Source organism: Carassius carassius, chromosome 30 (assembly GCF_963082965.1).
Source record: "Carassius carassius chromosome 30, fCarCar2.1, whole genome shotgun sequence".
NCBI lineage: Eukaryota > Metazoa > Chordata > Actinopteri > Cypriniformes > Cyprinidae > Carassius > Carassius carassius.
This window is the reverse complement of record NC_081784.1, coordinates 23,135,537-23,151,722: the sequence shown is the minus strand read 5'-3', so window position 1 is coordinate 23,151,722 and position 16,186 is coordinate 23,135,537. Positions and strand designations below refer to the sequence as shown.

At 38.2% G+C, this 16,186-nt stretch overlaps 1 protein-coding gene across 2 annotated transcripts; it reads right to left on the bottom strand.

Annotated features, from left to right (window-relative positions):
* Positions 1–1,902: 1,902 nt before the first annotated feature.
* On the bottom strand, positions 1,903–7,980 carry LOC132110930 (potassium voltage-gated channel subfamily G member 3-like). Of its 2 annotated transcripts, none has more exons than XM_059518036.1 (2): positions 6,979–7,980; positions 1,903–3,826 (listed from the first exon to the last, which is right to left on the bottom strand). In XM_059518036.1, the coding sequence occupies exons 1-2, from the start codon at positions 7,614–7,616 to the stop codon at positions 3,181–3,183; spliced, it is 1,284 nt and encodes a 427-aa protein (XP_059374019.1). In that variant the 5' UTR covers positions 7,617–7,980; the 3' UTR covers positions 1,903–3,180. The 2 variants fall into 2 exon arrangements, with proteins under 2 accessions (XP_059374019.1, XP_059374020.1); XM_059518037.1 differs by having other exon boundaries at positions 7,009–7,980.
* Positions 7,981–16,186: the final 8,206 nt, after the last annotated feature.

The window sequence follows — 16,186 nt, the reverse complement described above, 5'->3', positions numbered from 1 at the left end:
AGTTTTTGTGTTTATTTAGCAAATTAAAAAAAAAAACACACCAGTAATTTATTTTTTACTTTTTTATTAATATCAAGTTCAAGAATTTTGTCAAGACCCACTTTAGCTAACACAGTGGCAAACTGTAATTTATTCAAAATAGACTTTATATTAAAAAAAATATATATATATATTAATAATAATAATACACTGAAAGCTTCCAGTACTAGTGAATATAGAAAAAATAGCCACACTGTAGTTAGACTTCACAGGTGGATTTCAAACACTCTTCTATAACTAAACATTATAATGGGGGTATAAAAATCCCTACAAAAAGCTCAAGCCATGTGTGATGAGCCCAAGCTATCATATCAGTGATGCACAACATAGGATCATAATGCACAGCTGTTGTATATATAATAAAATAAGATTCATAAAAAGAGCTTGAGTTAAATATAATAAAACAACAGAGAATGGCATAAAAAAGTGAAACGGATATCCTACTGACAAACTGAGAGATCTGTTGGTTTAAGAGATGTTATTATCTACATTCATGGCTTTTAACTGTCGTGAGCTTTTCATTAGAGCACTGATGTATTTGCATGTAAAGTATATAGGACCCCTTATATATCTACCATGATTAATGAAGCAGGCAAGAGAGAAGCAGTAGGATGAAATTGTATTAAGAACCAATGAGTGGCAGCTGACACCTGCGGTCTTCAACTAATTTCAGCGATTTTGCTTATTTTCACTTTCACATTAATTTCTGGGTGTTGTTGTGTGTACATGTGAGCCAAGGGAGTCGGTGTCTGAAGTGATCTGAAGGCACACTGGAGAGCAGCTCAGCACGATCTCTTCAGGAGGTTTAATTAATGAGGAGGGAAATCTTAGCACATTTTGGTCTGACACATTTTGCTTCCTGTAACCCAAAAAGAGAATGCATCTATTTCCAATCACACAAACTTCTGATTATTAATTCACAAAGGAATGTGCTGCAGTTGGTGACTGCTTTGAGGAATATGAATAAAGATGACTATAAATAATGAGAATCTGGTAATTACAGAGAAAGAGAGAAACCGGACCTTGCGAAAGGTGAATTATTCTTAGAAAAGGTGAAAGGATGTCATTCACTTCCTCAAACAGGTAGCTTGTCTCTCTCTGATGTCAATTTGTATTTTTATTTTTATTAAATCCCTTAGGATGGGACATTTTGTACACGATAGAAAATACATCTTTAAAAATCATATTATATAACATTATTGATAGTTTTTGAACATGAATAAAGTATAAGACATTTGAACCAAATACTGTATGTGTCCTGAAGTACACTTCTGCAGTTAAACATTTATTAAATAAATATTTCAACATAAATAATAATATATATTTTTAAAAAGGAAATGAATGAATGAATGAATAAAACAAAGAAAAAATAAAATAATAAAAATGCATGAATAATCATTATTGCACTGTAAAAAAAAAACATTGTACCATATCATAGTCATATTTTTATGTATTGATGCATAAATTAGATGGACATTGGACTTATGTTTACCATACAGTTAAGAAAAAAAAAAGAAAAAAAAAATGTCGCAAAATGATGCAGATCTCTAATATGCAGTATGTTTTCTTTTAAAGTGAACCTGAAACTTACTTCACTTCTATGATCTGAATATTTACACATGTAACCGACTAGCATATTCAGTGAGGAAAGGTGTAAGATAGGACTTGAATGTATTCATCTGAAACTGACTGAATGCTGAAAAGTGGATATCATGTACCATATGAACCTGTTGGTTGGAGGAAGGGGGTTGAAAACATAACAGAGATTTGTGGTATCAGCTAAAGAAGGTAATTTCAGAGGTGGGGCAAGTTATTAAAATGAACACTTTTCTGAATCTGGAGTAATGTGCACAGATGAATGTGTACTAATAAAATACACGGGGTAAATTTTCATTTTGACTTTCTTAAATGTTGATTTTAACATTTGTCTCACAATTTAAACAGGTCAAGATTATTTACGTTATTTAACATCAAATAACAATTTTGTTACAATTTTACACACTTTTTCCTCTCTAACAGAAGCCCTGCTATGATGCACTTGGAGAAACGTTTAAAGACAAAAACACAGATAACAGCACATTCTCTGAATTTTCATTTAAGAGCATTAAGGAACATAAGAGCCACAACAAAATAGAGACAGCAATGAGTCGGGGAGAAGTGGGTGGCATGGGTGACTCCATGGGAGGAGATGGCCTTGAGGTAGCTGTGTCACTAAAGATCTCCAGAACCTTCCGTGGACTTACAGAGAGCTTTCTGTGAAACCCCAGAAGGTGTACGAGCCTCAAGGCATCTCGCTCCTGTATGAAAACCGGCAAGGCAGTAGAGGACATTCAGAGGTAGAGGATTCGGGGAGAACTCTACATGCTCTGCTTGGTGTCATCCAAAGCACCCAACTCTCCATGACAGCACTCTCTCTCCATGGCCCGTTATGTTCCTCTCAGCATAGCTGCCCACACAGCACTCACTTTATCCTTGTAATTTTCAGACTATTCCACTCATTATGTCCCACTACCTCTGGAGGTTTGCTGTCACACTGAATTGGGTCTACACAACAATTTAGCCTGGAAAGAGTATTCAGAGTGATTTAAATTCATGATTTTGTAACCTATTGTCAGTAAAAAAAAGAGGCTCTAAATATTTTAAATACTGGAAAAAAGTGCTACTGCTTTAAAACTTCATTGCTTATAACTGAAGGCATCATCAAAGAGAAAGGTTCCTGGGTGACAAGATGATTAAATTATTTCTCTCATATCTGCTTGCCAACACTGTGGGCTGCTTAACTGGCATTCAAAAGCTAAATCATTTGGAGGAATGCCACATGTATAGGGTAAAGCGCAGATCTCTATGAGAGCGAGTCTTTTCAAGGCCTCTGAAAGTTTCCCTCCAGCAGTGTGTACCTGTCAAGGACACCTGGCCTCTGTGATACCGTCACCATGGCAGCCTCCTCCAGCCCCTTGAGTAACAGATACAACACATACTGGAGCTCAGCGGCGCTGAGAGAGTCTGTTCTGGAGATGAATGTGGCAGATGGAAATGCCTAGGGAGATCTGTGCACTAGCCATCGATTTCTCCAGTAGAAAGCCTAGATTTGAGTCCTGTTAATTGTGATAGCTAAACCTACCGGGAGGTTTTGACTCAGAGTCAGTTGAGGAACTCGGCAGACAGGCTTTGGGTGTAGCGGGCCGAGCGGAACTTGAGTTCATGGTAGCACTGAACAAAGCTGTGGTAGATGAAGGTTATCGGTAGAGCAAGCAGCACAATACCGCTCACGACGCACAGGCCACCAAGCACACGTCCTGGCACAGTGATGGGGTACATGTCTCCATAGCCGACAGTCGTCATGGAGATAATAACCCACCAGCAGGCGGCAGGAATGCTAGCATATTCCTCGTTCCCAGACTCCAGATCCAAGCCGTGCTCTAGAAGTTGCGCCAGCGCGCCGAATATGGCCATGGCCACGCAAATGAAGACCAGGAGCATGACCATCTCACGGTAGCAGCGCCTCAACGTTAACCCTAAAGTCTGGAGCCCCAGGAAGTGTCGCGCTAGCTTGATGACCCAGAAGATTCGCATCATGCGCAGCACGCGTAGCGTCACACCAGCCCTCTGCAGCTGTGAGTTTTCTCCAGTCAGAACCGTCATGGTGACAGAGATGTAATAGGGGGTAATGGCCAGCAGGTCTATGATGTTCAGTGGACGTCGCACAAACTCACACTTGTCTCGGGACACAATGAAGCGCACGATGCACTCTGCCGTGAACCATCCGATGCACACCGCCTCAATGATCCTGGACAGGTGTGCGGTGATGGAGAAAGAACAGAAAGAAAGTTTGAGAGAAAAAGAATGGGAAAAGGAACATGTTGATCCATAATAAAAATAGAGCGTAGTCTCATTAACCGCATCAGATGTTAAGTTCAATGTGCCTTATATCACTTTGTGATAATTCAAAGCCATTTTAAAGCTTTCACTGAGACTCATCATCTTGTTTGCTAAGCTGTTGAATGCTTTTCCTCATTGCTACAGCTGCTCGCTCACAGATCCGTTGAAAAGCCAACTGAAATTTTCAGAGGCAAAATGTATATGTACTATGGTAAAAAGATAGCAATGGCTTAAGGAATGAACCTACTTCCTTCATTATTATGCTTCTATTCATGAATGCAAAATTGCACCTAAAGCTTTAAAAATGGCTTAGAATTAATGAACTGATGAAATTACACTAGCAAATAAATAAATGAGAAGCTTTTTCATTGTCTTGTGATCCAAGTGACCATTGACTAATTAAAATGTTATTGCTAATTGGAACAAATGCACAGTACATGTATAGTTTCATTATATCTTACATGAAATAGAACTATTGCTGTCTTGAAGCATTTTGAAATGCACTCTGCAATTTAATCCATGCAACTGTTTGGAATCCCATAAGGCCTAGCAACACCGTTTATGGAGTAATGCCAATATTGATCACAGTATTTGTATTCCTCTCAGAGTCTAATGATGACAGTAATGATGTCTGATGAAAGCCAGATAGGGAAAATGGATTGAAGCATATTTACAGAATGCCAATAATTGTTAGTGACTGAGTGGAAAAACAAACAACAACAAAAAACACTATTGTTAAAAAAAATTGTCAATGCTAATTTTCTTTATATGTTTTGGCATTTTGTTAAAAGGGTTGCTGGGTCTTAAAGGGTTGTATAAATAACTAAAATAAATAAAGGCAAACCATTCCAGTTCAGAGCCCTGTCATTTTCTCTTCATTTTAAAAACAAAATCAATACAATTTCAAATTTGATTCTGAAGGTGTGATTAGAATTTGTGAGCTGAGAATTGGTGGAACAGCGATCTGGCAAAAGATAGCAAAGTTTATTTATCTTAAGTTCTCTAAAAGAAAGAAACAAGTCATTGGTTCTCAACCACTTGTCAAGTTGGACATAAATACTGTTTTTCCATTTTAAACAGTTTTGGATTTGGTCTTTTATCAACATCTGTTACACCAAAATGACTGGTGTAGCCTATTTCTGCACCTGTTTCTAACCCCAAAATAGATGCAGAAATGTCTCATTTTAAATCAAGTGGAGTGGAACTTCAGTTTATATGCAAAAAATTGCCTGATGCTTTCGTGTCAGATGTGCTTTTCTGACAGAAGTCAACTTTGAGCTGGAATAGAAGCAAACCAGAGGAAAAATGAAGACATCGAAAGTTGTCCCCAAAGACATCATCTCATACAAATGACAGCTGACACGCATACTAAAAAACAAACCTGATTTTTCAGCAACATAGACCATGTTATATTTTTACACACAAACACACAAAGAATGGAAGTTTGCTCCTCAGGTACCAGTACCTTCAGAACAGTCCGTGTGGCAGTTATGAATATGAAAAACACAGAGGTTAAAAAGGATATAAAAAAAGGAAATTGCTAATAAACTAGTGGTCAGTGGTTGTTTCTAACAATGTTTGTTGTGGGTTTCTAACCAACTAAATAACTAGTGGCATCAGTATTTGACTCACCTTTTGCCCATTTATTTATTAGTCTTATTGTATATTTTCTTTAAATGCCCTTAAATTGGGTCAGAAACACAGTCAAGCTTAAATAATGTCAAAAAGCTGTCATGTTTTGCTGTTTAGAATCTGACACTTTATTAGAAGATGGTCCACCATTCCTCCACATGATCTACAGCTGGCTCTCAACCTTCTTTCAGCACCTTGGAGAGAGATTGCTCTTTCTCCCTCAAAATAGTGCACTTTCCAACTTCGCTTCAGCTTTTAGCTACACACTGTTACAAATCTCACAATCAGTGAAAACTGTGGAGCTCTTAACTTCGAGATGCTCGAGTAGGCTATTTGTTAACTAAACTATGAAACTTTATGACTTATTTTCATGCTGAAAGAGAAAAGAAAACATTTAGGAAAAAGGACAACATGACAATATACACAATACAGAAGACTGTAGACAAGTGTGGCTGCAGATGCATGTTTTATATTTATATAGGCATTGCCGTTTTTTAAGAAACAGGGGCACATACACACATGATGTGTTTTTGTATTAAAACAGCTGGACAAACAGCTTGCATGAAAACTTTTGAGGTGTGTTTTTAAAGGTTGAATTGATTTTGACTGCTCATGGCGTGAGACACCACGCATTGGACAAAGACATCTGACTTCTGACTTCTTTTAAACCTAAAGCAATTAAAAATAGTGCATCTTTGACCAATGTAATTACTTTCACTGTGTTTTCTCCCTCAGCATCCCATGCCATGAACGTTAACTTTTTAGGACTCTGTACTGTGTTAAAGTTACACACACTTGATGGTTTGTATAGGTGGATTATTTCGGGGCTTGGGGTAATGTTTCAAAAAGGTTATTTATTTATTTATTTTTATTTTTTGTCATGAGCTATATTCAGTAGTAAAGTTATTTATAAGTGGAGTAGCATTTGGCTAGTCATGTGATTTCAACATGCCAGCCCCATGAGGAGACCCTCTCCATGTTGGCTAAAATAAAACAGCTGTCATTAGGCTTCTCTATTGCACGTGTTAATCACATATTTATTAAAAAATAAATACAACTTATTTTTTCATGTCTAGCATTTTATTAAGATTTAAAATTAAGTGCCCTTTTAAAATATATACACCATTTAAAAACGGGTTGAGACATCTATGCATGCAGTTTCAATTTCGCTGCGTGGCGTCTAACCGTAATTAATTAATTAATTAATTAATTAATTAATTAATTAATTAATTTATTTATTTATTTATTTATTTATTTATTTATTTATTTATTTATTTATTTATTTATTTATTTATTTATGTTTTGTTTTGTTTTGTTTTGTTTAACACAAGAACGCATCCTGTGTCAACGACCCCTGTGAGGATGTTTTTACAGCTGAATTCTCACCAAAAGGTTAGGAAGTTTATACAAGAAAGAAAACATAAATACCCGGATGGATGCTCTAAAGAGTCTGTGTACCTGTGCTCTTCCGCTGTGTTGCTCTCGGCAGTTTTCCAGTCAGGAATAGTGCTTGCGCAAAGTATTACCATGGACACAATTACAAAAATCACCGACACGGACGCCAAAATTTGCGCGGCCAGAGAGGAGGTGGGCTCCTCGAAAGTCCTGCGCATTCGCTCCAGACACTTTGAGTACCGCTTCCCGTTTGACGACTCATCAGTCCTTGTGTTATTGGCCGTTTTGTGGTGCTCCTCGGTAAAGTGAGTGTACGTGTCCGACATGCGGTCGTCGAGTCTCCGCTGGCAGCAGAACTCCAAATGAGAGCTTTCCAAACCCCAGTAAATCATCTCGTTGTAAAACGACAGCTCGCACATATGCGGGACAAAGCGCAGTTTGCCGTACTTCACGTACAGCATAATGAAGCCGAACGCTTCTGAATGTCTGTCAAAGAAGAACTCGTTCCTCTCTCTATCATAATCATCGCACACTTCCAGCACTTCTCTCTCCGAGGCGCAACTGTGGAGACGACTCACTCTCCTCAAAGGGAAATCCTTGATTACGTCCTTTGGAAAAGCGTACTTGGTGCCACCCACGTTTATGATACAGACGCTTTTGCCAAACTTCATTTTTGCGAACTTTTAATTCCCAGAGTGCAGATGGAAGTCATATTCAGTTGGTAGCGTCAACTACTCCCAGCATTAGCTTCAAAGTATACGCTTCACCCTTCTTCAAGTGTCCACCACGCGGCGTGGGAAGCAGCTGGAAAAAACGCCGTCTCTCTGGGCATTCTCGGTTTGGATAAAACTTGCGCGCTCGCGTTGCGCTTGTACCTGTGCGGCGGCTGTTCCCCGCCAATCTGTACTCCACGCACGCGGCATCACGGGGGCACTTCGGTTTTCGCGATGCACCGAATCCAACCTGCGAGTGAGGCACCGTGCGCGAACAGTGAGGTTATGCGTGCGCGCACACGCATGCACGTACACATAGCTTCAGAAGTAGGCTACTCTCATGTCTCTTCTCTAGATATTCTGTTGTCTATCCACAGATTTCAGGAGACACTTATCAGTCGTTGAGAGTCTACTTTTAAAAACAGATTTCATTATAACTGCTTTCAAATTAATCTTGCACAATCGACTTCTTAGTGTCCTATAGCTCCTAGTTATATATACTGTATGTATACATATATATATATATATATATATATATATATATATGTATATGTGTGTGTGTGTGTGTGTGTGTGTGTGTGTGTGTGTGTGTCTGTGTGTGTGTGTGTGTGTCCTGTAGTTGTTTACCTGCAGAATACCTTACCTACAGGCTTCCTTAACATTGCGCATATTATAAAAGAATGAAAAGGTACTTGTGGTTTCCCAGATCACTTCACTGACTTTGAAAAATCCTGTTGTACTCAAAAAACTTCATAATCAACATTTCAAGTACATTAACAGCTATAATAAGGTTCCTGACAGTCTTGCAGTATATGATTTGCCATATAATTCATGAGAGAATACATGCAACAATTCCCTGTACGAACAATCACATTTGTTTTGTATATTTGTATTTTATATTTGTTAGTTTCTTTTAATGTTGTTTGTGTTTTACAATAGAGTGTTTACAATAGATTTAATTTAGTATTGTTTATTGTATTAATTTGATTGTTGAGTGTTATAGTCTACTTGATGTGTTGTTTGGGCAAAACTGATCTGTCCAACACGCTCTCATGGCAATTTGGGGCTATTTTACATTTAAACGAATTGGTGGCTAATTTGTATAAATTTGTAAACAATCTCATCCATACCTTTTCGATGATCAGTCTACTTCCCACTTAGAATGATGTGTATGGGTGGATCTTCATGTTTACTTTAAAAAGTAAAATATAATAATCCGTTGCCGTACACATAAAATTGTACAAATTCATACACAGTCGCCACCTCGTACATGGTAACATTTTCTCATATGGCCACAGTTGCTAAAGAGTCGAGACTACATTTTTGACAATCAAAAGTCACCATGTGGCTAACAATTGTGTTTAAATTAGATCACTTCAGTCTCAGACTTTATAGCTGAGATAGTTTGATAGTTTGGTATTTTACAATGATAATTTGTAAAGTCACCAAAGTGCCTCCTTTTCTGGAACACTTTTATTAAATAGTGTAGTTGTATTGAGAATGAGGAGATGCGTCACGGTAGCTTGCTGTCACGTGACGAATTGCGCCCGTCCACCATTTTGGGAGGATACGCTATCGGTTGCCAGGGGCAATATATATATAAATACATATATATAATATAGAAATTAAGAAGAAATGGAGAAGAATGCGGCAAAAGAAAAGGGTCCTTACAGGGAGAAACTTACTACCAATGCCAAACAGAGGTATTTAGAGAAACTGGCTAATATAAAAAACGTCGACCCATACGAGCTGCCTGCAGCTGAATGGAACAAAGACCTAGACTCTTTACCACCTTGCACTTACATGGAAATAGTTAATTACTTGGTTTTTGGCATCAGTTATTACACTATGCTAGAATTAAAAAGCCTGAAATCCTTGGAAAGTTACGAGACATTCTGCTGCGGCTGGGTGCGCGACTTGGTCATCTACAAGCCCCCAAACTGTGAAAACACCGTTGTACTGGCAAAGGTAAGTTGCTTCACCTTTTGTCAAGTCACTTTTAATTATATAGTGCTTTTTACAATCCAGATTGTATCAAAGCAGATTAATAATATAATAATAATAACAACAGTAAAATAACAAAGTTTGTTTCTGCTGTAACTTACAGCAGCTCTGGATCAAACAGTGATGGCATTCAGTTCAAATGAAATAGTGTCAATTGGGGGTGTAACAATATCGTGTCTCAATATATTGCAATACAAAAATGCAACAATATATATCGTGGATAGTGACAATATGTAGCAGCTAGTGTGTATAGTTCACCCAAAATGAAAATTACTGTGTGAGGAAAAAAAATCAAGTTTACAGACACCCAAGAAATCCGACATCTCTGTCACATCGGAGACATGCTCTCCCTCATGATTTTTCCATGTAGGGAAACGAAAAAACTGTAACAAATGGTTCCTACGGTTTCCACAACAATCGTGTGAGACACTGGAGCAGTTTTTTACACAGCAGTGTTTTCTAGGCATTCTAGAATAGTGCGACAACCTCCTCTACTACCAATGTAAACAATGAACTGTGCTGGCGGGTATCCTCCCAAAATGGCAGAAAGGGGAGGAGACGCGGTCTCTGGGGGCGGGGCGCTGTGTCGTGACGACATCTCCTCATTCTCAATAGGCCTACTGCACATATTTGTAAGCCTATTGTAGTAACATAAGCTACATGGGAAAAGCTGAAAATGATTTAACTCAGACAAACAGAAAGAGATAGATAGATAGATAGATAGATAGATAGATAGATAGATAGATAGATAGATAGATAGATAGATAGATCGATAGATAGATAGATATATAGATAGATAGATAGACAGATCTTACATACTGCAAATGTAAGATTATTACTCTAACGAGTTACTAGCAAATAGTTACTGCTTAACAATACCCACGGCCTCCTTGGCAAGTAGTTACTGAAGGCACACTGTCAACATTCCTCCCGCTAATGCCCTACTCTGTTCTTGCCATTAGTTCACTAGTAACTCACCAGGACGTGGCGAGCCCCTTACTCAGCATGTCTTAAGCCATCTACTTCCACCGCTCTCACCACTGTTAACGGCATTGAAGAAAGAAGTTATAGCAAGCTCCTCCCTCTGGAAATCTGGTTGCTGTGGATCTGTGCCCTCCATGGGCACTGGGGCTGAAAGCTCATGTGCATCCATCTAAGCCCTGCAGGAATTCCTCAGCCCTGTCAAACAGGGCTTATTTAGCATCTGGCCAGGCTGGCTCAGCGCTTCACACGATGGCGGTACTTCAAGTTTTCTAGGCCGAACATCGCTGCCTGAAACCTGAAGTTGCACCATGGACGAGCCGGCCAGAGTTCTGATACCTTCAGAGAGATGTGCACAGTGACTGACCTGGTTCTGCATGTTACTAAGGCCAATGCGCAGGTGATCGGCAAGGCTGTGGCCAATTTGATGGTGCTGGAACACCCCCACCTTTGGCTGAATTTGACAGAGATCAGTGATGCTGACAAGGTCGCCTTCCTATACTTGCCAGTCTCTCCTAAGGGACTTTTTCACCCTGCCGTGAATGGGTTGCCAAGCGGTTTACAGCGGCACAGAAGTCATTACAGGCAGTGCGTCACTTCCTACTATCAATACACAGTCCTGCCATTCAGACTGTCCCTGGCCCAACACACTTTTATGAAGTGCATAGATTTGGCTCTTTTTCCCTCTGAGACAGGTTTTAGCCAGGTCAGAACAGGAACTCATTGCTTACAGGTCACTGCTGCTTAGCCACCAGGACGCTTGGGTTGAGAAACAATTTTACCAAGAGCTCCTTGTCTCCCAGCCAGCAAGTGGTCTTTCTGGGGACAGTTATTGATTCTGCCTGAATGCAGGCATGGATTACACTCCCTGACTTTTCAGCGACTAGTGGCATTATTCAAATTAGGGACTCCATGTCCCCTCAGGGCTTTCCAGAGGTTGCTCGGCCTCATGTCATTCTCCTCTGGCATTCCTCTTGGCCTGCTCAACATGTGGCCCCTTCATTACTGGCTCAAAGCCCATGTCTCGTCCCATGCTTGACACCTGGGATATTTTCATCTCAGTGTAACTCACTGCCAGTGTTACTTTTAAAAGTAATGCATTACAATATTCTATTACTCCCTAAAAAAGTAACTTAGTTACTTAGTAACTATGTTACTTAGTTACTTTTTATGAAAAATAATGTTACATTACTTTTGTGTTACTTTCGTGTTACTTTTTAAATATGAGCAGGGCTTGATTGTTTTGTAATATAAGAAGTTATATTTACAGCAAATGTAAAAATTTAAAATTGTAAAGAATTAACCTCAGGCTGAAGGAAAAGTAAATTTATGTATGTACAGTAGAACACAGGAAAAGAAGGTTCAACACTCTTCAGCAATAAAAAAAAATCATCAAATTTCAGCAGCAAAGACACTAGTTAATAAAATGGGATTAGATACATTTGTGTTGTTTAACATATTAAATTATTGCAGGTTTGCATCATATTCTGAGTTTGCATTTTACTGTTTTAATTCATTTTGATGAATACTAAATGTGTTTTTTTTTTTTTTTTTGAGAGTGGGATGAATTAATGCGCATTCACATTCAGTCTAGAACTACATCATGTTCACACAGCGGACACTATACCTATGTACTTTCTCCCAGTATGGGGACAGGAGACTAGTCAGTCAGTAAATGGGAAAACAAAGTATCTGGAGTTACTTTTTTGAAAAAGTAACAGATATTTTCTTTTCAAATTGAAAAAGTAATGCGTTACTTTACTAGTTACTTGAAAAAAATAATCTGATTACATAGCTTGCGTTACTTGTAAAGCGTTACCCCCAACACCGCTCACTACTGCATCAAAGCCGTGGCCCCTTCGAAGATGCCTCCAACTTGGGTTAAGGAGCTCTGCATCAGGGCATGAGGGAATGTTTTAAGATCTCAAAATGTTGAATCTGTCCTGAAGAGATCTATAAGAGATCTACCGCAAATGTATACAATAAAATCACTGAGCATCTGAGAGGATAAGATCAATTAGCCTTCCTTAATGAAAATCCATTGTATTTTTGTTTATGTTTCTTTCACAGATTAAATTTCATGAAAACAGAGCTGGACAGCAGAACTGATGCTCACTGTTCACTGTGCTGTAAGGGTAAATAGAGCACACTGATCTGTTCTTGGTGTGTCATGATAGAGAGCAAAAACATTTCAATAAAAATCTGTCATTTTCTTAATCATTTCATGTCATTCCAAACATGTGGAATACAAATGAATAAATCTGGAATAATCAGGCTTCTCTGTGGTGCCTTGGTTTCTCGGTCCTTTTTCCCTGCAATTGTGTGGGAAAATAAATAAAGGGGTGAATAAATGATTAAATAATTTAACATTTTTTGGCTAAACTGTCCTTTTAACTGTTCCTTTCTTATTATAATTTACTTCTTAGCTAAGCATTTAAGAAGTGCTTATAGTTTTTTTCTTAAAAGAAAGGATCTTCATGGATGTTCTTCATGAATAAATAAAACTAATAAAAAAATAAATAAAAAAAAATAAGACCCTGACTGTGTTGTCAAATTTCACAGCTGTATAAAGACAGAAAAAATGTTACAATTTCATCCCAGTGCTGTTCATAAATATTAGTTGATCTCATCTCACAATAATGCTAATATTACTTAATTACCATTATCATCTGTTACTGTAGATTTGAGTAGTTTGGCACGTTCAGACTGGCCCTTTACATTACTCTCGGCATGCATTTAAACTATTTCATAATTAATATTCTAGCCTCATTTATTCGCATATGTCTGGGGTTCTCATGATGAAAGTACTTTGTAATTATTTATGCTGAGTTTTGAAATGGACTTTTTCCTCACGTTCTCCATATCCTTTTTGTGGTTGAGAGAAAAGCACAGGTCGCACTGAAATGTCCAGCAGGGGTATAACCTCCTACGAGTCTGTTTTCAAAAGCCAAGAGCTTGACTTCATCTTAGCAATCAGTAGGCTGTTCTTGAATAAAATAAAAATTCAAGTAATTTTAATTTGGTATTTAAGCACAGTTTGTGCCAGCAATACATCAAAACAAACAGCAGTTGATTCTGGTACTTTTTGGGTAATTGTTAGTTCTCAGCTTGCATGCATGAAGACATCTTTCAGTATCCTCCACAGATTGTTACTGTGGGGTTAAGAGTCTGGCCCTCGTTAGATAACTGTGAGTCAGTCTCCAGAGGGGCAGCTGGAGTGGTGACATGTGGTCAGTCAGACTGGTGCCCTGAACGCTAATTATGCTCATAACAGAAATCATTGAGGATTCATCATGGCACTAATTACCTCCTTACCGTGCCTGGTCACTGTCCTGTCACACATTAATGAGCTACATCTCAATACGAGCTTATTCCTGATCGAAATAATTAGACAATGTTATACATGGCTTTGTCTACTCATCTCTGCCCTGTCTTGAGCCAGGTTGTGTAGGTGGTTAAGAGTCAACCTGACCTGAATGATTTCCAAAAATATTAACTTGGCTTATAGCCCTTTCCTTCTTATTTGTTCACTACATTCTTAATTTGTATTTATACATTTCGCTTTATTTTTTAATGCTTTAGGGAGGAGAGGCATTATGATGGCACAATCATGATCTGTACACACCACTGCTTTAAGATGCCTGTGCTGCCTGGAGGAAATAAAAAAAATGGATGATTCTTAAGCCATTTTTCATAATAATACTAATCCATTTATGTTCATTAAAAATACAATATGATACTGCGTTTTAAGAAAGCCCTATACCCCAGGTGCAGAACCGAGCTCAAATATGAGATTTGAAGTCTGTCATCTTGATCATAGGAAAGAAACCATAAAAACAATTGAAGGAAAACATATCATGACATGCTGACAGTCCCAAACACTTTACTAGTAACTACCCATAGCTGTGACACAAATGTCCATTTATGCTGCGTGAAATTATATTATCTTGCTGTATCTGTGTCGTTTTGTTTACTTGTTCTAAATAAAAGCAACCAAAAGCCATTTTAAAGTGATTAAACAAATTGTAATAATAATTGGCAGGGATTCCCTGACCAATACAATTAGTGTGCTTCCTCTATTTTAAAACCCATGAGCCACCACTGATAAGATTTACTGCAGGTGGTTGATGGCATTTGGGCCATAGCAGCTTTAAAGTGACGTTAGAGGGATAAATAACGCTTGTCAAGGATTTTTCTTTTTTTGGAGGTCACAGGCCAAACCTTAGGAATTAGTCTCTAATTGGGTGAAGAAACTATATTGTGATCATTAAAGAAGTCCTGTCCGTCCGAGGCTTGGTACCAGAGGTGGTCTTCTTGCCCTCTAAGGCTATTGGGATAGCATCTTTATCTGATGGCTCTGCTTTTCTGGGGGAGAAGTTGCAGTCTTCTAATACAATAAACCAGTGGCCTCAATTTTAATTCCTGGAGGGCCAAATACACCTGATTCAGCTAATCAAGGTCTCCAGGATGACTAGGAACTTCCAAGCAGGTGTGAGCTGGTTGGATTCATAATTGTAATTGCACACTGTGTAAACAATAACACTATGTTTTTAAACAAGCACATGACATGTCTGACACATTGCATTTTATTCTTTGTGAGATGAGAGTAAAAAACTGAGATAATGGAAAATTGAACACATTCCCCTTAAGTCCTCTTAAGTGTTATCCATTAATTACAGCCTAAATACAATCTAAAGAAACCTGTAGTTCTCTTAGGGATTCATTTACCAGTATATATTCCAAAGTCATGCGTCTAAAACACAAATTTGTAAATGCACAACTGAAGCTTGACAACATGATGGTGACAATCATGCTTGCATGCTCATCCACTGCAGTTCTCAAATTATAAAAATATTCAACTGTGACCCGATGGAAAACAACTGGCTCATGCCCACAGATAATCAGAGTCTGAAACCCCTTTTTAAGACAGTCCTCAAACATTTCATTTCTGCCTTGAGCCACTATACTAAAAAGTGAAATTGTTTTCTTCCTGCCTTAAAGGCTTTGTATCAACTAACGTGTTAACAGGATGCTCTTAAGATTTTGCCCAGACACCCATAAGGTCACTGGATAGCTGTCTTACCATCCTATTACAAACTCGTCAAGTTTATTCAAAAAGGAAGACAAAGATTCTCTGAATTAGACAAAAGGACTGTGAAATGTATAAAGACTAAAGCTGGCTTCATCTAGCTTGAGATGCCAGAAGCGAATCATTTTACTCTGATTCATGTGTGATTTGAATGTTCTCTCCTCACTGCTGTTCAGATCATACAGGTAAAAGCAAATTCATGTTTGACTTTTCAACAATCACGAAGGGTTTGATCCACAGGGAAGGCACTTCAGTATTTTTCATTCTGATTTTTGATTCTCAATATGATTGGTATCTTTCTTGGTGGGTAGACTTTTGAAAGTAAATTTCTGAATACTGGATTCTCCCTTTAGCCATCCGATGCCCTCAAACACATCTGTGCCACTTTTTGTGTTATTTCCTTACATGTGCTCCTAACATGGTTTGGCTTTTTAGATATTTATAAATAATTTAC